Source organism: Temnothorax americanus, unplaced genomic scaffold (genome assembly GCF_048541705.1).
Source record: "Temnothorax americanus isolate GAGA-0224 unplaced genomic scaffold, ASM4854170v1 Scaffold8, whole genome shotgun sequence".
NCBI classification, from domain to species: Eukaryota; Metazoa; Arthropoda; class Insecta; order Hymenoptera; family Formicidae; genus Temnothorax; species Temnothorax americanus.
The window spans coordinates 1,348,194-1,368,790 of NW_027509802.1; the positions used below are offsets into that span (position 1 = coordinate 1,348,194).

At 42.0% G+C, this 20,597-nt stretch overlaps 4 protein-coding genes across 9 annotated transcripts; 2 read left to right on the forward strand and 2 right to left on the reverse strand.

Annotated features, from left to right (window-relative positions):
- Positions 1 to 111: 111 nt before the first annotated feature.
- LOC143907414 (protein odr-4 homolog) lies at positions 112 to 3,333 on the forward strand. Its single transcript, XM_077424208.1, has 8 exons — positions 112 to 600; positions 1,075 to 1,254; positions 1,604 to 1,809; positions 1,898 to 2,069; positions 2,152 to 2,331; positions 2,410 to 2,623; positions 2,699 to 2,881; positions 2,971 to 3,333. Exons 1-8 carry the CDS (start codon positions 505 to 507, stop codon positions 3,153 to 3,155), a joined length of 1,416 nt encoding a protein of 471 aa, XP_077280334.1. The 5' UTR covers positions 112 to 504; the 3' UTR covers positions 3,156 to 3,333.
- Positions 3,334 to 3,544: 211 nt separating this feature from the next.
- On the reverse strand, positions 3,545 to 11,815 carry App (Palmitoyltransferase app). 3 transcript variants are annotated; one of them, XM_077424203.1, is made up of 9 exons: positions 10,824 to 11,812; positions 9,323 to 9,483; positions 9,001 to 9,159; positions 8,712 to 8,849; positions 8,450 to 8,604; positions 8,256 to 8,373; positions 8,009 to 8,121; positions 7,770 to 7,872; positions 3,545 to 5,391 (listed from the first exon to the last, which is right to left on the reverse strand). In XM_077424203.1, exons 1-9 carry the CDS (start codon positions 10,970 to 10,972, stop codon positions 5,087 to 5,089), a joined length of 1,401 nt encoding a protein of 466 aa, XP_077280329.1. In that variant the 5' UTR covers positions 10,973 to 11,812; the 3' UTR covers positions 3,545 to 5,086. The 3 variants fall into 3 exon arrangements, with proteins under 3 accessions (XP_077280329.1, XP_077280326.1, XP_077280327.1); XM_077424200.1 differs by lacking the exon at positions 3,545 to 5,391 and having other exon boundaries at positions 6,536 to 7,872; positions 10,824 to 11,813; XM_077424201.1 differs by lacking the exons at positions 3,545 to 5,391; positions 8,712 to 8,849 and having other exon boundaries at positions 6,536 to 7,872; positions 10,824 to 11,815.
- A 252-nt stretch (positions 11,816 to 12,067) lies between these two features.
- On the forward strand, positions 12,068 to 18,185 carry LOC143907413 (uncharacterized). Of its 4 annotated transcripts, XM_077424207.1 has the most exons (7): positions 13,911 to 14,172; positions 14,276 to 14,476; positions 15,373 to 15,614; positions 15,740 to 16,258; positions 16,361 to 16,468; positions 16,557 to 16,721; positions 16,814 to 18,185. In XM_077424207.1, the coding sequence occupies exons 3-7, from the start codon at positions 15,378 to 15,380 to the stop codon at positions 17,198 to 17,200; spliced, it is 1,416 nt and encodes a 471-aa protein (XP_077280333.1). In that variant the 5' UTR covers positions 13,911 to 14,172; positions 14,276 to 14,476; positions 15,373 to 15,377; the 3' UTR covers positions 17,201 to 18,185. The 4 variants fall into 4 exon arrangements, with proteins under 4 accessions (XP_077280330.1, XP_077280332.1, XP_077280333.1 ...); XM_077424204.1 differs by lacking the exons at positions 13,911 to 14,172; positions 14,276 to 14,476 and adding an exon at positions 12,068 to 12,236; XM_077424206.1 differs by lacking the exons at positions 13,911 to 14,172; positions 14,276 to 14,476 and adding an exon at positions 13,347 to 13,502.
- Positions 18,103 to 20,388, reverse strand: Pcna (Proliferating cell nuclear antigen). The gene is made up of 4 exons (XM_077424209.1): positions 20,022 to 20,388; positions 19,607 to 19,772; positions 19,392 to 19,536; positions 18,103 to 18,884 (listed from the first exon to the last, which is right to left on the reverse strand). Exons 1-4 carry the CDS (start codon positions 20,240 to 20,242, stop codon positions 18,631 to 18,633), a joined length of 786 nt encoding a protein of 261 aa, XP_077280335.1. The 5' UTR covers positions 20,243 to 20,388; the 3' UTR covers positions 18,103 to 18,630.
- Between the last annotated feature and the right edge of the window lie 209 nt (positions 20,389 to 20,597).

A 20,597-nucleotide genomic window follows, 5' to 3' on the forward strand; every position in this document is an offset into this window, starting at 1 on the left:
AAATTGAACGAGTGCGCATGCGCAGCGTCGGGAATGCTTCACCGGCTTCACCTGTCTATTATATAAAGGTGGAAGCACATAAAATTTCAGGGACCGTATTCTCGAGCCTGCCCTAATGATTCTGTAGGTTTGGGTTCGGATTGCTTAAATCTCCATACATTTTTGCACTTGAAATGAGATAAATATATATTCGGCCGTTGGAGAGAGAGAGAGAGAGAAAGCGAAGATGCTGAGTGCAAAAAGTGCAAGCAACGCGAATGGAGTGCATGTTTCTATTTGAAAAGCATTGAATTTCGCATGCGAGTTTCGCATGCGCATATGGCCATATGGCTCCTGCTGGTGCAATTTTATGTGCTTCCACCTTTTACACCATGGGCTATGGGTGTGCCAGTGTCGCGACTGTCGCGCACGATTCGCGCATTGTCGCGATCCTGTCATCTGTCATTACTGTCAAGACTGTCAAGAGGAGTTAAGAAAAATCGAAGAGGATAGCACGCAGAAGAAATGGGACGGACAATTTATGCTGAGGAGCACCTTCGCACATATTTAGCATCCTTAGCTAAGCCGGATGGATACGCGATAGGATTGATTTTAGGACAGGTTGTTCCAGTTTTTCTGTATTTTCTCCGCATCGCATGTTAATAACGCTCTCGTTTTTTTAACATATACACAGCGTAAATTAACATAAGAAATGGAAAACACGCAACGTATTTCAGCGTATTCCAAGTTATTTAAAATTAACAGAAGTCGAGCAACGACTGTTAAGCCCATTCTACAATAGCCGTAAAGTATGCATTTAAGACGCAAGCAGTATAAGCTATTGACTAATGGGATTTTTACAATCCAAGAATGATCGGCTGTAGTTGGTCAATTTTTACTGCTCACGTCTTAAAACATACTTTTACGGCTATTGTAGAATGGGCTTTACATTCTTTATTTTTTTGTCTCTCTTTGATCGTTGGAACTGAAGGCAAAATATTTAATTTAATTATGTAATCGTGTGGTATATATTAAATTTAATGGTAAGTCGTATGTGACATTGCTTGTGACTTTGTCCTCTATTTGATATTACAGAGTTCCGGGCAAAAGGACTACATTGTGCACTTAGCGAAGACACCGCCTCCTCTTAGTAAAAATGTCGTGGAAGAAACATTGATTGGTTCCTCAGCGCCCGCAGAACAGGATGTAGCGAATACGTATATCAGATCTGTTAAAGATATACCTATTAGCTGGGTTGCCGATCACGCTAAACATGTGTGTTACAGTCTTTGTGGCGTAATTACGAAATAGGATTAAATTCCTTATTTTTACGGACTGTTTAATTTGTTATTGTAAGACCGAGTAGAAACAAGAGAAATATGATATGCTTGTTTCCAATCTAATAAAATTCTCAATGTGATATGTCAATAATTTCGATGGTATCTTTTTTATAAATGTAAAGTTCAATAACATTTCACAATGATACCATGAATATTTTGACTAGACAGATATACCTAAATATATAAACAATTTGAAAGATAAGGAATTAACGTACATTGAAGCAACCTAACATGTTACATAAAGCTGATCACACGTTGTTTTTTTTTTTGCGTTTGATTCACAGGTCACAAGAATGCTGCCTGGCGGAATGTGGGTACTTGGCATATTTATTGTCGGACCCGAGGATACCTTGGACAATACTAGCAATGTGCAGAAGCTCAAGTCGGTTCTTGGTGCAATTCACAAAACTTTGTCGTGGAATAACAAATACCTATGTGGAAATAATCAGGATGAGAAGCTTATATTAAGTTTCAACAGTGTCACGCAAAAGTACGTTCCTGCCTGGGTTCCTCAAGCAGACGCAAGTTCCACGCTATATCTTAACTAATTTAGTAATTGGATTTTTTTTTACTTTCAGATATATTTGCAAGTCTATAGACATCGCTAAGGACAGTATGTTGAAACCGGCCGATTGGAAATTCCAGGAAAAAGCAACCAGGTGGTATCAACTTGAAGCTCTGGTAGACTTTGACAAATTGTACCTCATTGCCGCAGACAAGGATCCCGAAACTCTTAAGAAGCAATTACAGGTATTGACAAATGGAACGGTTTATTTTTCTTTTACAATAACCCATTAAATATAGTATTAAGTATAGTATATAAATTTTACAGAATATCTTGACAAACGTGGTAGATTTAATCGAGTCTTCGCTCATCGTTATCGAGGGAGAGGTCAGATCTCCGGATGACACGTTAGAAATATTTGGCAAGAAAAAGAAGAACAATAAGGAGTGTAAAAATAAGACAAATGATAGCAGTAATTCACTTCAAGTTAGCCTATATATTCCTTGCGTGAGTATGAGTAGATTTATTTAAAGTTTACGAAAAGAGATAATAAAAAAAATTAAGCACAATTTATCTTATTATTAGTCACAAGATAACAGTAATATGGATGTAAAAACGACGGCATGCAGCGCGTTGATACGATTAATTGGACAATTAGTCAGCAAAACATTTGTACATCAGAAAGCCAGTGTCGCGGAGGCCAATACGGCTGTGAAAGAAGATATAGTGAGATCTCTGGCGAGTAGATTGGAAATGCATTGGGATAGTTTGATAGAGGAGGAAAACGGTTCTCCCGAAGGTAAATCGTGACTGAAGGACATGTGATATAAATAGTAGAATTTGATACTTATATTCCGCAAACTTGTGGTTTCAGAGAATATCACGTTGCATGAACCACCGAGACGAGTATTAATAGCGTTACCGGAAAATAAAGTCACCTTGTCGGATTATCTGTTTCCCGGCGAAGGGCCGCAAGAGGCGTTATTGTCGTTGCAAGAACTTCTAGATCTCGAAGTGCAAGAAAGTCAGGTTCAAAAAGAGGTCGAGTTACAAGCTGGTAAGTGAAGAAAAAAAATATGTGTAAAGTATCGTTGTAAGCAACTCGAAGTCACATACATTGTTTTACAACCGAACATATTGATGCAGATCCTACGGAATTCTACTGCCAAAGCGATGTCAATACTGAACAGTTGGACAATAATGCCGATAAAATTGGAAATTATCAAGCGGTCGTTTATACTACCGGTTTAAGCGTTGCGTTTATTTTAATGATGATTGCTATCCTCGTGCACCAACTCATGTATAACAATTCGTACAACAACGTGATGTAATGTATGCATTTGCGTTTTACTCACAGTGCACGTAAAACGTAGCAATTTGTTTATATAATATATATATCATGTAATATACGAGTGTCCATTTTAAAGTAATAATGAGTAATATTTGAAGTCGTGTAAATTTTGATGTAAAAATTTTAAAATTATTTAATATACACGTTTTGAAAGTTAACGTATATACACATTTCTTTAATCCAACTAATCCAACATTACGTTCTTCTTACGAGATAGAATTCTTATAATCACTTTTAGTTTAATATCTTAAAAGTGTTTGATTTTAGTGTGAAACAAAAATAATGTATAATTTGTTTAGCTCTCACACGCATGCGTTGTTCCTTTTTATTAATATATTTCGAGGAATTACAATAAAAATTATTGCAAAATGTCTTTAACTTGCTTTATATTATATGCGGATTTTATTATAACATCTACATAATATATACATATACCATATCATACACACGTACTTTTATATACAAAAGAATAGTAACCTTAGAATTTTTAGTCTTCGTAATGGGGCAATCCTTGATATCTTTAGTATGTCAACTGCTCTGTTATTAATATAGTCTTTAATATTACTCATATATGAATAATATATCGCATAATAAATGTCAAATTAGGTAAAAACATGCAATTTTGATACAAAATTTTTTTAATAAATTAGGCAGTGATAATCCTAATATTTAAATGCTCGCTATCAACTGCATTGCTTTAATAAATTTTGTAAATATTCTGTAAAATTCTTTATGCTAACGTGTATGAAAATTTTATTTACAAAACTTTTTACACTGTACACGACAAATCCCTTCGAAAAGACAATATCTCTAAGAATGTTGGGAAAACGTAACAGAAAAAATATCGTAGTTCTTAACATTTTTCTGCAATAAATATCGTTTACTCGTACTGAAAGCAACGTTCCTCTTTTCCTTCATTCTTATACTTTCATCCCGTTAAAACATATTTATTCCAGTCTCTATAGTGCAACTTTGATTCTTTTTCTCTCATTGAGTATAAGCACGAACAAGTGCCAGAAATATGGTTTGTACACACGTAGCTATCGACTTTTTACATCTATCGCAAAATCATTAGAGTTTTTATAATATCGTATATATACATATAAAATAATGCAAAATGTATGTATTTCTAACAATTAGAGATGCCATAAGTTGAAAAAATAAATTTTCTTATGTGCGTGACGTAACTTATACATATAAATTTGCATAAACGAAATTAAGTAGCATATGATTTTTTTTTTTTTATATCACTATAATATCTTCTTTCGAGCAAACATTATTTTGTTTTTTATAGAATCTTGAGTACTTTAGAGACTTGCGTGAATAATCTAACGTATATAATAAATTAATTAACTCGTTAATAATACTTTCCAAAAATTTTTCTAAAACCTCCTAGGCGGATTCTACATTCTCAATGACGATTCTACATTTTAACGCAGAATTATTTGGAAAAATGGAATATATCATCGACACCTTTCTGGCATATGATTATTATAGTTCATTGTGAATATGATATAATAAATAGTAGCCATACGAAATTACGATTTAAATACACATTATTGCAACACAATTATGCAATTATACAAATTTAATTATCAAAATAATCATATTTGTACTTTAATCATAGCAATGTGAATTCGGCCATTTCGCGCGTTTGTGACTTAATTTTCTAATTTTATAAATTTCTCGAAATCACTTTTTCTCCCCCAAAAAAAAGTATAACGTTGTGAATATCTATCCCGTTGCAATTAATGACAACAATTTACATTTGCACTTAATTATCATATGCGTGAACGCTTCTCGATGAAAATGCAAATTGCGTTCCTTATTTCAATACGTAACGTTGAAACTGCACTAGTCCTCGGACAGAAATCGATCATTCTTAATCTGTACGGCTTGCAGCCGGAAACTTTATGCTACGCCCATTTTTATAAGCCCCGACTGGCTTCCTCTACCGACGCTCGCATCTTCCAACGAATCCAAGTCTAAGGCGGACTCTATCATCGTCGTGTCCTGCAATAGTCTAAGTCTAGATGCAGATAAAGGGGTCGTTACAGTTACTGTTGGTATGGAAGATGTATCCAGAGCGGAAGAGACCACGACACTCTGACGAGAAGGCAGCGGTGCGATTTCGTCGATATCAATTGGTGCTATATTGAGAGACGCTAGCGGTATTTCGTTGGTAACAAGTTGACTTATACTGTTTGTGGTACTACCTAAAAGCAAAGTTCGTAATGCCAGATAAGTATATCTCGTTTCGGTGGTGTTGCATGGACAACTTGTACAAAAAAAAAATAGAGTGCACATACACACACAGAGCATTAAAATATAAATAAATTGCTATTAAACCGTGAAGGGGTACAAGCTGTTATAAAACCTCCTTAGTATCGACAGAAAAAAGGAAAAAAAATTATATTGTACAATTATCAGAAAGGTGCAGCGTTGTGGCCTTGTGTCTTACACACAATATATCAGCGATACAAGCTTTATCGTAATTTCAATTAACCCACTTAATAATGCACTAATCCTCAATACACATTCCTACATTCCGTAAAGTTAACATCCTACATTAAACATAGCATTGCAAAAATTTGTTTGGACACTGCTTTCATTTATGCGTAAAGACAAAAAAAAAAAAGAGTATATCAAACCATATTCGTCACATTCTTTGGTATTACAAGGTGTCTTATCGAATTTTGTAAATTTGTAAAGAGAGCATACGCACGTTAAAAAATAAAATATTACATTGAATTGAAATTTTCCCTTCGAATAAAAAGTAAAAAATCGAGGTATTTTCACGCGTATGTTTACTAACGTAAGTATTTACATATAAGATCTTATCTTGTGCCTATAATATAAAATCAAATTAAAACCGATTAGTCACAAGCCATAAACCCTGTAATTAATTGTATCGCTCCAAAATTAGTCTCGTAAAAATATAAGAGAAACATGTCACGTGTATGGTGATTTATTAATGCTAGTGAAAAGAAATAATCAGATCATTCGTATATTAAAACATACACTCAATGACGATCAAAATGTTTGAAGTGAACTTACCGAGTAGTACGCTCTGAGCCCTCGATAACAGGACGTAATTTTAAACAACAGAGAAATACAATTTATTGAATTATGTCGAAATTTTACTAATTACTAAGGAACTTAGTTAGATAAATATATATATATATATACAAATACATTCTGTCAGAATTGGAGGAAAAAAAAACACATCTTTGCATTATGCACTTTCATCGTTTTTATAATAGCGAAAGGAACTTATGCAACATTGGCAAAATTCATGAAAGAAATACGAAATAATTTTTTTAAACGGGAATATTGAATATGTGTAAAAGCAATAACAGATTTAAAAGTTTAGCATATAATATTTATTTATATAATAAGTAATATGTAAAATATATGAATTAAAAAGAATATCATTAAGAAAAGTCACATCAATTAAACATAATGGATATCGTATATACCTTAATTTATTTATATACCACCATAATATATATTTTTAAAATAAACATCTATGCGTGTGTAATGCAAAACGGTATTTTTAAAAATAAATAGATAGATCTCTTTTTTCAACAATTAAATTCAACTTGGCATTTGTACATATAATTTTTAAAAATTCCCAATTAAAGGAATCAAGAACAATCATATAACGATTTATATGTATATGTATATACAAATCAGTACATTTTCTCAACATGAGATTTTTTTTTTTTAGAATAGCACGATTCACGAGTCTAATCGTTAAAACTTTCTAATAAATTCAAGATTTCTTTAGTAAGAATGTAACAATAATAAATTATTTTATTGTTCATTTTCTACTATAAATGAATTTTATAATTCAAAAATGTGTTATCGGTTGATAATAGACGTTAAATGTCCTCATTGTCACTGAGCGAACTCATAATGAAGCGACGATTCAAGAGATCCTCTTCCGTACTATCGCTCGGGCATAACGAATTCTCCGCGTACGATAAATTATTAGTTAGCGGTCCGGAACCGAATCTGTTTACCACGAGGCCAATCGCGGTCTGCCCGATAATCGGTATGCCACCCGTGCCTAATATACGCGCCGGCAGAATGTTCTTCGTTATCGGATATTTTAAGCTGTGTTCGGCACATCTCAAATTGTTATATTTAAGCATATGCGGCGACTGCGAGAGCCGTAATGGATCTTCGGAATAGCACTGGGGGAACTTTTGCAGATCGGTATAACCGTTTTTCTCGCTCATCTTGTAACGCAAGGGATCCTCGGAGTATCTTTGAGGATATTTCTGAAGATCAATGCCGTATTTCTGCTCCCCTACGCACTGGTCGTATATAAGATTGTTATCCGAGCACCTATGATATTCCTCCCTACACCTATGAGGATATTTTTGCAAGCCGTCCTCGCATCTACACGGATATTTCTGAAAGTCCGGATTTAACCGATCTACCTCGGTGTAATTAATACGTTTCATAGAATCCTCGAGGCAATGCTGCACCGGATACGGCGGCACGTAAGTATCGTTTATGTATTGCCGCGGATATTTTGGTAGGTCCTCGGGACAACGCGTAGGATGTCTCAAGAGGGTCAACTCACCGTTCATTGACTCTATTCTTGGAGAATGTTGACCGCTGATCAAGTTGTTCATCGAGCCCGTGAGATCCGTGCTGGGGCTTGTCTGAACCGCCGTACCGTTCGACTGTTAAAATAAATAAAAATAACGAAAAAAATGTATATTTTATATTATAGAGAAATATCCTACCGCATTCAAATGCACGATTAAAGTAGGCTTATCAGCCTGTAACGCTATAATAAAGTTATAAATTTGTAATTACCTGAGGCTGCACAATTTTGGCAGTACCATATGTCTTATTATTAGTAATCACATTATCATCACCAACTCGTTCGTGTTCCGCGCGATATTCAGGCGTAACTATCCCCCTTCGATCTGGAACGATATGATTCGAGAATGAATTCAATGCACAATTAAAGGATGACGTCACAGCTATATCCTGAGCTTCTGTGACTTGCATATTCACATAGACGAATCATTATGCGACTTGTGCGCGCGAAAGATCTTACCGATTAAACTAGGTGGAGCTGGTCCACATAACACATAAAAACAATTCCCACAGATATTTCCTTGACTGTAAGGATTAAAATTGTCCTGTCCTCTTCTATTCGTGAACGACCCTTTAATCTACGAGGAGCAGCAGCAGCAATTGAGGAAAAATGCCGAGACATAATTGATACGCGATTTTGTCAAACGTACTTACATCTTCGTTAGTCGTTTGATTGCTGCTGGTTAAATACGTGTGAAAACCAGCGAGGCCCAAGATACTCCAAAGAGAGAAGAAGCATACGACTCCCACGATAACGCTGCTTGGAGATAGTTTTACAACTTCTAAAAACGGCTTATTATCTTTCGTAACTAAAATCACAAGTGGTAAACGGACATTGAAACGTTACGTTCCGATTTTATCATCATTGCATTTGCATACATTCATTTATAATGATCCGGAAATCAAGATTACTCACGCATAATCATATGTGTGACTGCACATATAAATATAAAAACGCAAAGGAATGCGAGGGATACTATAAAAGCATAAAAATATCTATAATTTCTTCTGCCCACGCAATTACCCACCCATGGACAGTGATGATCAAATCTCTCTGCAACAATAGTTATCTTTAAGACCCTCGCCCAATATCTGTGATTAAATTAGTATCGTATTCAAGATTAATTTTGACAAGTGTCTGATAACGCGAGAGTGAAAAGGAGGACGAACACCTCAGATATCTAATTTTGATTAAGTACACATACCTACGCAATTGTCGCATAAACTACAGTGAGAGGCTCTTGGCGGCCTAAATATCTTGCACGTAAAGCAATATTTTAATTTTACTGGTTGCCCTCTGATCAAGACTTCTTTCGTCCTAGGAGGGGGTCTGTATGTCTTGGAGTTATCATTGTTCGGTACTTCTAAAATCCATATAAAAAAATTTTTCGATTCAGCATTAAAAATTTTTACGATAAACACTTGTTATCTCCGAATTAAAACATTACTGGTCTTTGAAAGTAGCTAAACGAAACAGCGCAATCTCGCTATGTCTGTAAATACTCTATTCTATGATGATATTTGTACCGATTTGTTTTTCGATGTAAGCTGCCTCGTCAGGTGTTGCTCTTGGAATTACTCCAGGATCGCTAAAGCTTGTGCGGAACAAAGCAGACATTACGAATATAAATAATAAAGCTCCTATTACTGGTATCGCTGGTGTTACGTGTAGTGCCAGATACGGACAGCTGAAAAAGAAAAAGAAAACCGTTGTCCAAAAATTTCATCCCGTTGTATATAAAAGCTAATTTTCCCGCTGATAGACCGAGAACGATATTTACAGTCTAATCTTAATATACCGATATACTTAACGTATATTAGTATTGTCCCGTGTATGTGATCTCGAGATTCCGTACACGTTGCTGAATGGAATTTCAACATTAGAAATAAGACGATTTCAAATATAAGATTAGACTAACGGTAAACAGTACCCTAATCTCTAACAACTCTAATTATACTGAGGCTTATCTTTACAGTCAAACGTAGCGTATGCAACGCTTACTCAGAATCGAAGAATAATCCACTTGTTCCGCGACAATGAGGCGTACAGCGTGCTAATAGATTAAGGACGTTATTCATAGTCCAATCTTGCATTTAAGGTCATCTCGAGGATGATCTTGTGACGTTGTATAATCGTTTCATCGGCTGGATAGAATCTCAAGACCACCTAGGGTCACAGATGATCTCGAATACAAGATTGGACTATGAAAAAAGACCATCTTAATTTCATAAAGTATCCAGTGTACTTTTTCGTTACGATACAAGAGTTATATGATAATTATACCGAGGTTTATTTTTAACTCTGAGGTTATCCTTAACGTCAAATGTAACAATGCTCACTCGGAACCGAAAAACAATCTACTTATTCTAATAATAAGGTACAAAATATATTAACAGATCGAGGATGGTATTCGTGGTCCAATCCTGTATTTAAGATCATCTCGAGTATGATCCTGAGATATAATAATTGTTTCACTGGTTGCACGGTAGCTTAAAATCATCCGTGACTCCTAAATACAAGATTAGACTGCGAAAAAATACCATCCTAATCTAACAAAGTATTTAATGTACCTTTGATTGGGATACATAAGTTGCTGCAACAACTCTGCTGAGGTTTATCCTTAAAATCAAGTGTAAAGGGAATGCTTAATACTCAGAACCGAAGAACAATCTATTTGTTCCGATAAGGCGCACAACGTACCAACAGATTAAGGACGGTATTCACAGTCCAATCTTGTGTTTAAGATTCAAGCATATGTACACGGTTGTACGTATATAATTATATGGTCCAACGTGATCTCGGGATGCCGTATAATTGTCTCATTGGTTGGACAGAATCTTGGAATCATCCGGGATCAAATCTAAGACAATCTCGAACATAAGACTGGACCAGACTGGACGTAGGAATACCATCCTAATCTCACAAATGATCCGACGCACCTTCGATCACGGTACATTGAGTTACCAACGATCATACCCCGGAGGTTTGGCTTTACAAAGACAAAGCGTAACGAAGCGCGTTGCTTACTCAAAACCGAAAAACAATCCACTTGTCCCGACGATGAGGCACACGGTGACGTAGAACACTCCGGTCTGCGGTGCCATCATCACTCTGCCGTCGCAACAGAAGCGATTCCTGCCCGGGAAGAGTTCCCATTTTCGCGTGACGTGCGGCATCTTGCTCCGGGGTGAAGCCTCTCTCACGTACTGCCATATATGAACGTACGAATTCCGGCGGCAGGCTGGCGATTTATCGCAATCGTGCAATCGTGTCGTCCCTCGGACGTTCCCGCGCGCGAACTCGTACAGACGTATCTCATCTCGCCCGCGTCGCCCGGTGCCGGAGTGAAAACGCGGAAGCTGCGAACGGCCGCATCCATGTATCAATTATATCAATCGCTAACCTCCCCCGCGATTGTCCGTCGTCCGTCGCCCGTTGAGCTCGCGGTTCTACGTTCTACCTGCGATCGAGATCGCGCCACGAGGACGTTCAGGATCAAGCTCGCGTTCGTCGACTTAACCTTAATCTTCCCGCGCACGGTTAATCTCTCAAACTCCAGGAGTCCACGGCATCCTCGCGGACGAGCCAGCCAGCCTTGCTCCACGAGTTCCGGCCTGGCGAGTTCGGTGTAAAACTTCGGCTACCAGCGCGACGTCGACGTCATCGTCGTCGTCCGTCTTGGGAAGGGGGAGGGGGGAGACCACCGACAAAAATCGCCGAGAGGGTCGCGAACGCGAAGGAAGGGTCCTCGTCCTCGCTCGTCGGAATTGGGTCAACGAGGCCACTCGCGAGGAGCTACGTATACGCGAAGCACCGTCGGACAACGCGCCACCCGGGGTTTCTTCTCTTTCAAGCAACCGTCATCGTCCCCGTAGCGGTCGTCGCGATGTGCCCACGGACGACGACGGTAACGCGCGTTATTTATCGAAGACACGCACGCACACCGCCGTGCCGTCGTGCAACGTGATGACGTGCTCGCTCCTCGCTCGCTCTCTCGCCGTCGCTCGCGAAACTGCGAAACTCGCGCGCGGCGCCCCCTGGGCGGCTCGCGCGAAAGCGCCACGTGACTCGGCACCACGTGACCCGAGGGGGCCGACCCGAGCGATCGCGATTCAAACGTTCGCGCGACCTTTTCGCGCGGGGCGCGGGTCGATCGTCGATCATCGGAACTTCCGTCCCCCCGTGGCCCCCGTCGCGAATCGCGAAGTCGCGAACCCCCGACGGCCCCGACTCGTTCCTTCCTTCGCGGCTTCGCGACACCTTCGCACGTTCCGGCACGTTCCTCGGCGACCGGGAGACCGGAGATTGCAAAAATGCAAAGCCCCCGCAGCACGATTGAAAGAAAAAGCGAGGAGGGCGATCGACGGATGCAGGGGCGACCGCGACTCGAGACGACGGACGCGGCGGCGTGCCTTAACCGCTTCCCCGCAGCACCGGCAGGTAAACAAAAGAAGAAAAAAAAGAGAGAAGGAAGGAAAGGAGAAGCATTTTCGAGGGTGCCCCTCGATCAGCGAGCGTCGCGCGAGATGGATTATTAATACGGCGGGGGGAGGGCGGCGAGCGGCGAGCGCGCGACTTATCGCCCCCGTTGCAAAATGGGTCGTCGACGCAATGCGGCACGTCGTGCCGCGCACCGCACATATACTCACCCACATGACGCACGCACGCGGAGGTGTAGGGACAGTCGGGACACCGAGGGAAATCCTGAAAATCGAACAATCCCACCACCGGCGCCATCTTCGGGCACGAGCCCGACCCCCGACGGCCCCGACGGCGACGCGGTATCTCGATTGTATAGGATTTTTGCCAGGCGGACTGGAGGCGGGAGGCGGACCGCGGACCGCGGACGACGACGACGAAGCCCCGGGCCGATCTATAGATCCCCTCGGTGTGACGCGTCGCGTCGATTTCTCGCGCGACACGGGAATATGTATAGCGATTCCGTCGTACTCAGATACGCGCGTCGAGAGGTATTATCATTGCATATATATATATATATATATATCTATTACATTGACGAAACATTTTGTTTATCAATTCGATAACGGATGCTGGGATTCAGCTTGCAGGTCGACGCGAGAGCCGCGTATCCTTCGATTATTTAGACACACGTCGGCGTACCGATCGTATTAATCTCGCAATTTATAACGCCTTTTAATATCTATCGTTTCGTACGATTTATTAAATTTACATATTGATCGTAGGCCCAGCGTCAGCCGCGCTGCTTGAAAAAGCCGAGACCGCGACCGGCTCGAAACGAGAGACGAGGGACATCGGCGATCGTTATGTCGAACGACGAGTTTCGCTGAAGTTTACGAAATTTTCTAGACGTCCCACACGTCTGTAGGTATACCATGTGTACCGCGAACTCGCGCGAGCGAGAGGAGGAGGAGGACGTGATCCCTCGTCTGGACGGGGTAGATCATCGAGCGGCAGGTAATCGATAAGCCTGCGACAAATCGGAGTGACGTACGCCGCTGCTCGGAGTATATATTCTACATGCGCCTCAGGAGAAAAGCTCAGCTCTCTCTCTCTTTCTCTTTTTCTGTCTCGCGTGAGAGAACGCCACGGACGGACCCGGCGCGGCGTAGGATATCAACAGGCGTGAAGAAGTCGGCGGACGCGTCCATCGAGGTTCCAGCCTCCCTCTCGGGACGCGACCCTCGAGGAGAATCTCCTCGAGTCGAGTCGTATCTATAATCGAAGGTACAGCCGAAACGGCGACGGTGACGGCAGCGGCGGCGATGGCGGCGAGGGTCTCTCGTCTCGACGAGGGGATAGGGGTCGCGGGAAGAAGGGTACCGATGGTGTGAGGACGATAGGAAGGGAGGTCGCACGGGCAGAGAGAGAGAGAGAGGGGCGGAGGGGATTCGTCGGGAGGGTGTATGAATCGTCGTGGAGCGAGGCGGGCGGATGGACGGACGGACGCAAACGCTGAAATCAGCTCGGGCGATCGATGCGATAAATGGATGCGTGCGATTGGTAGCCGGGAAAATCGATGATGAACGCAGGGGGGCATACCCTACCTCCTCTAGCCGGCGAAAGCCGGCGAGGCGAGCCGCGGCGCGCGGAGAGGATGGAGCAAAGACCGAAATATCGATTTTTAGGCCCCTACGCGGCGGTTCGTTCGATGCTCGTATCTGCCCCGTGCCCCTTGTCCCTGTCCGCGCCAAGCGCCTTTCAAAACACCGACGACGCGCGCGAGCTACGCCGCGCTCGTGCACGCAGCACCTCGTCCCCGTCGACGTTGCCGTTGTCTTCGTTGTTCCCCCGATATATAAGTTTCGGATTTATCGTCGCGTAAAGTCGCGCGATTCGGGTATACCGTTCAGGAGTGGATCCTCGAATCGTTAATCCGGTGCGCCGATGTTCTCAGGTAAATCGCGGCGGCGGCGAAGACGACGTCTGGCCGGAGAGAGAGAGAGAGGAAGAGAGAGGGAGCGATCGCGAGGGTGCTCGACGCATTCTTTTCCCCGTAGATGACTCACGAGCTACGCGTCGTGTACGAGCGGTCGTAATAAATGCGGTTCTTTGGTGTATCGACACGGCCAAGTGTGATCCCGGGGTGATCGCGTATCCGACCTAAACGGCACACGCATCCCCGACGTCGACGGAAAGAGGGTGTCGAGTAAACATCGTTTACCGCGGCAAAGGAGACGGACGACCTGGAGCCTCGCCTCGTGCGTCCCGATTGAATTTGCGAGTTCGATTGAACTCGCGCGGCGGAATACGAAGGAAAATTGCGGCCGCAACACGGCGAGAGAGAGAGAAAGAGAGAGAGAGAGAGAGAGAGAGAATAATACGCGGCCGCGCGAGTTATCACGTTGCGCGACTTATCGGCCTGCATTGATCTTGTATACGGGCGGCGACGGCGAAGCAGCGATCGGAGCAAATTGGATCGTGGCCGCAAACGTGACCAAGGAAACACGCTTGACGTCTCGACCTCGCGTGCGGGTGGACTAACGCGATTCCGCGAGCTCGAAAAATATCGTATATCGGGATAAGCGCTCGCCGTGTTGTCTCTCTCCCGATCGATCTGCAACGATTTGCAATTAACGGCTTTGTTCTCTTTGGAGTAGCGACGCTGACGATTGATACGATCGCGGCGAAGGATAAAGTTGAGAGAAGGAGGAATCGCTAGATCGCGAGGCGAGATCATTGCAAGAGGGGGGGGAGGGAAGGGGGGGTAATTTCTATAGCTTCTCTCGGCCACCTTTGCGGATGACTGTCCGCAATCGCGATGATAGATCGATACGGATAAAAATGCGCAAGACGCTGAAGCCGACCGAAGGAAATTCGGTGCCGCGATATCCCGCCGCGAACTGTACAATTTCATTGTTATCTATCGTTTTACCGCGCAACAGGCTCGTTGTAACAGAGACGCGTTGAAATTCCACGAACACTGTGCAAGATTCTCTAGACGTCATCCGGGATCTTCCGTTCGCGATCGCTGATGTTTAAATAAATTGAACCGAACGGAACTGTTTATATTTTTTATCGCGGCGCGCGGTATGACAAACAATGTTTTTGAATTTTACGTCCAACGATAATCCGACATCGCTTTTGTCCGATACAGAAAAGATGGCCATCGCCGCCTCGGAGAATTACCAGCTCAAGTGGCACAGCTACGGGGCGCATCTGCACAGCTCCGTCGCGACTCTGCTCCATTCGGAATCCTTCGCGGACGTTCTGCTGGCCACGTCCTGCGGACGGCACGTGGCGGCCCATCGATTCGTCCTCGCGGCCTGCTCGTCCTATCTCAGTCACATTTTCCAGACGTGCCATTTCGGCGCGAACACCAATGCACCGATAATCGTGGTCGGTAATCAAACCTCCGGATCCTCGTTGCGTTAACGTTCCTTTCGCCAGTTCTATCAAATAGACGGCCAATTCGAAACAGCGTGATACAGAGACGATCCGATAATGTTATTTCATGCTTTTAGGTATTGCCCACGGAGATCGGATACCGCACGCTAAAAATCCTGATACAGTACATGTACAGCGGCGAGGCCACTGTGACGAACGATCAGCTGGAGGGAGTCCTGAAGGCCGGCGACATCCTACGTGTGCGTGGACTGTGGAGATCGAATACCGGCAGCAGCAAGAAAGAGAACATACAGTCGAACAATCAGAAGATCGAGCGCGACAAGCGGGAAACGTCGCAGCTGGCCGGGCAGATACAGAAGATCAAACTGGTACAACCGACCGCCGAGAAGGTAATCGAGAACGTGCAACAGGCGGCCGCGGCCTGCCAAAATAATATACAGCCGGCGAAGCCGGTCGAGAGGAAGAGCACCGAGAAGATCGAGGACAAGGCCAACGAATCCGAGATCAAAAAGGTCTCGGAGGAGAAGAGTAACGAGCAGAGCAAGAACAAGGAGAATCTTGAGACAAATGGCAAAAAGAAGAAAGCCGTTAGCAGCGACGTCGAGTCGAACAAGTCGAAGAGCGAAGGCGAAAACGTGAGCTAGTTTTTTTTTTCTTTAGATTTAGTAATAATGCAATTAATAAAAAAGGCACTCGTTCAACGACGTAAAGTCTAAAATGTTCTTCCTCCCTTTTAGACCGAACTAAATCTGGAACTGTTGGTGAAGGACGAGCCGATCGATTGGGAAGAGTCGATCGATCCGTCGGAATCGCTTACGATAGACCATGAGATCGATATCAAACCAGTGCGTAAAATAAAAAGTTACTACGGACGATAGTTGTTTCTTTTAATGTAGCAAAAAAACAATAACGTTTTCCTTATTCTCATCGCAGGAGATCGTACATAGCGCGGACGAGGATGGAGACATGGAGGAGGAGGAGTATACACCGCTGACGTGCGACATGTGCAGTCAAACGTTTAACAGACCGTCGGACTGGGTGAGGCATATAGAATTCACGCATGCTGACATGACTGAAAATCGGAGAAAGAAACGAAAGGTACCGTGTCGCGAATTCTTTATGGCGCGTATGCACGCGATGAGAGATCGTAAAATAAAAAATAAAAAAATAAAAAAACGCGGCGGTTTCAGGACGATACGAACGACGACAGCAAGGATTTCCCGCCTCTCAAGTGCGATCTGTGCGGCAACATGTATTCCACGCCGCAGGAATGGGTGCGTCACATACAGACGGAGCACACGGAGGAGCAGTTGGCCTTGATGAACAATTCGGCGCCCCCCAAGCCGAAAAGGGTTCACAATCACCAAAAGTTATGCAACATATGTCAAAAGGAATTCCCGAGTCACGCCTCGATGGTCATCCACCAAAGAACGCATACGGGCGAAAAGCCTTTCCTTTGCTCCTACTGTAAAAAAGGCTTCAACGTAAAGAGCAACTTACTGAGGCATTTAAGGACACTGCATGACAAATACGTACACCCTAGCTTATACGGGAGTAACGGTAGCACGAACGCTTAAAGACCTTTCACATTTCTTTCCGACGCAACAATATATATGTATATATATATATATATTGTTTTGCATAGCGTTTCAGTCGTGGAGAGACCATACAGTATCTTATGTATATTCAATATTGACTACGTAGACTGAACGCGTATCTATAACGTATAAAAAGGATGCCAAATCGGAGCACGACATGACGAAGTAACCGAGTCAAGATCTGTGTGAATCTCCACCGAGAGAAAGCATAACTGAGCGCATTTTAAAAATTCACAACGCATATTGGAGAGAAATCTATACAAACTATTTTTTCTAAAGAGTAGTTGTCGCATTCTTTATATAATAATCTTCTTTTCAATAATGTATAAAATAATAGAACTCCTCTCTCTCTCTCTCTCTCTCTCTCTCTCTCTCTCTCATTAAATAACTTTCGATTGAGTTGAAACAAAGAAAGCAATATCAGGGTCTTAATACCAAAGAGGCTGATTAATATTGCCAAAACGTCTCATTTGAATGTCAAACTTCTTTTCTTCCTCTTAATGTAGTGCACGTATATATAAAAAAAAGTTACTTGTTTATAAAAAGATTTTTGTTTAAAGACGAAGAGGACAAATGATGAATGATTTTACTATTTATAGAGATCTGACGAGGAGTGCTTGCGTGTAAAATAATTCTATAGTATAAATCAATATTTAATGATTAATTATTAACTTCATTATTTAGAGTAATTATAGGATAAATCCAAATTATGTAAGATTTAACTGTATACTACTTCTAGGCTATTCCATCCATGATAGCCCTCTTATTCCCTCAGCTCGTAAGTTAATTATGTATTTTTATATTAAAGTAGCGTATACACACAAACATATACGAAGTAAGATTGCATTAAGCAAAACTTGAAATTTCGATCTAGGCTAGGGTATAAGAATAACGTATGACATTCAAAATTTATCAAATTTTTTGAAAATATATTGAGTTCTTCTTACATATAAAAAAAAGAAAATGCGATATTATCAAAATACTGTCACAGTCTCTGGAACGTTAATAACGTGAATATTGATTAAGAGGACGACACCATTTTGCTATACCTGCTAATCATTGTGTCACTCTACTATAAATTTTAGTGTCAATTCTGCATTGCGCTAGCACTGTGACGAGCCAAATAACTTTTAAATGTAAAATTAAAATAATATATTACCTTAAAAGTACCTTTAGCTTTGCCTTACTTGTACCTCGATATCGAATAACGGAGTATTTAGTTTTCTCGATCAGCAAATATGTATGGTATCATCTCCTTGAAATTATGTCAAACCAATTAATCGTTTTCTATTGAAATAAACATATCGAACGCTAATAGGACAAAATTTTTCAAAAAACAATCAGTAACGCGATGCAATATCGTTAATGACAGTTCAATATATACGAGTTATATTTCTATCGTCGTTTTTTTAATTTTCATCCTCGTCGTCGATTTTGGGTGCCAGGTAATACCTAATGTGTCCAATATCGCCGATTTTGTATTCACATACCAAAGGCACATCGTCGGACATGGACAGTGTAACTTGGTCGCAAAGAGGACCAGCTTTCACAAAGCAATTCAGATAACGACAAGAAAACGTTAACTTTACTGGTTCCTGCATATTAACTATTACCGCTTCCTCTTCTTTATCCGCATCCGCAGTCTGTGCCAATTTGATGTTGGCTGCAAAGAAACGGAGGCAGCATGTAAGCCACTTATATGACGTATATATACAGAATGTCCCTGTGTAAAAATGATCATTTTCTTTAATCTTGAATATATTCTGTAACATTTTTATGAACATCGTAGCGTTTTCAACTCTTGCTTTGATTAAATCTGTATAAATGCATCTACCAAGCTTGTTCCATACAATTTTATTTAGCGATCAAATATCTCCCGATGGTAAGTATATCTCGTGGAAGTGAAAACGTAAACAAGGAAGAATGTATGTACAAATAACACGACCTTTGCCGACGAGATTGGAAAAACAAGAATTTAAACATAGTTTCAGTTAAGGCTCCCGAGGACGGTAACCCTGCAAGTTAGTCTCAATCTACTGCTGGACGGACGCGGAACAGCATCCAAGAAAATAGCATTGGTGCAAATAATTTTATTTTACTTCAACGTGAGTAAAGAGAACAAATTACACGTATTATTAATTTATCTCGAGAATACATATGGTTGATTTACCTGAACCGTAATCGCCGGACGCGCTGAATTTTATACCTTCCTTGGTACACGCGAAAGTTATGGATTCACCAAACTGGCTCAAGTCCCTACATATGCGGGTAAATTCTGTAGTCGGCATTTTCACGACGCACGAGTACGACGTTTCCTGTAGAGCAATTTGTTTTATGAGAACAATCTTAATATCGCCTCGTTACTTTTATACGCAAGTAACTCACGGGTATGCCCAGATGCTCCTGATCCATATTAATCAGCTTCATCTCGTACTCGGCTAGCTTGTCCTTGTTCGGCGACTCGAATATAAAGACGATAGATTCAGGATTGTCCCACGCCCTGAGGGTCACCGTGTCGTCCGCACCGGCGCATCGCAGTATCTTCGACATGCTGAAAAGGTTTCACGATCGATTACCATCGTGCCAAGCATTAATTATCGCAATCCACCGGCTCTAGACCTGCTCTTTTTGACGTGTCTCTAAAATCCCCCCCTTCCCCTCTACGACTTTAAATCTCACAAAGCGGAGCGAAAAGCGTGAAGGAAAAGGAATATACCGCAACCAAAAAGAACGCATCACCGTCCCTTTGTTCGAAGGGATAGCCGCCCGGCGCATAACCTTCAAATTAACCATGTCTCACCAACTGATGCTCATTCCCATCGACAGATTGCGATCGCAACGGTACTTGTCGAAACCGTCGCTCCTGAGATTCAACGAGACGAGGGAAACGTGCGCGTTGTCCATCGCCTGGACCTGAATCCCCGAGTCCGAGCATTCGAAAGTCGCCTCGGTCAGGAGATCCTTCACCGCGTCCAGCACCTTCTTCAGGATCGCGCTCTGGGTCAGGCGTGCCTCGAACATCGTGCCGCTGCTGCTCACGCGCTGACAAATTCAACGTGCTCAAGTAAGCAAGACTCAACGTGCCGCAAGCCGCAAGCGGTGAAAATTCGTCCGGAGCAACAAGTTTGTTCCTCGCTGCCCTTTTAGAAAGTGGAGTGGAGGATGGGTTTACCCGCGCTTCTGTCGCGCGCTCGTGAATAGGCCGGAAGTAGATGGCATTCTCGAGTTTCTCGAAACTCGAAAAGTTTAAAACTTTTCGGAATAACGAATAAAAATTGGCTATTTCGAAAATTAACCGTAAATTAAAGGTTAACAAACGTTTTGGGAATAATAACCCACGACGGTTAATTTTCAAAATAGCCAATTTTTATATTAT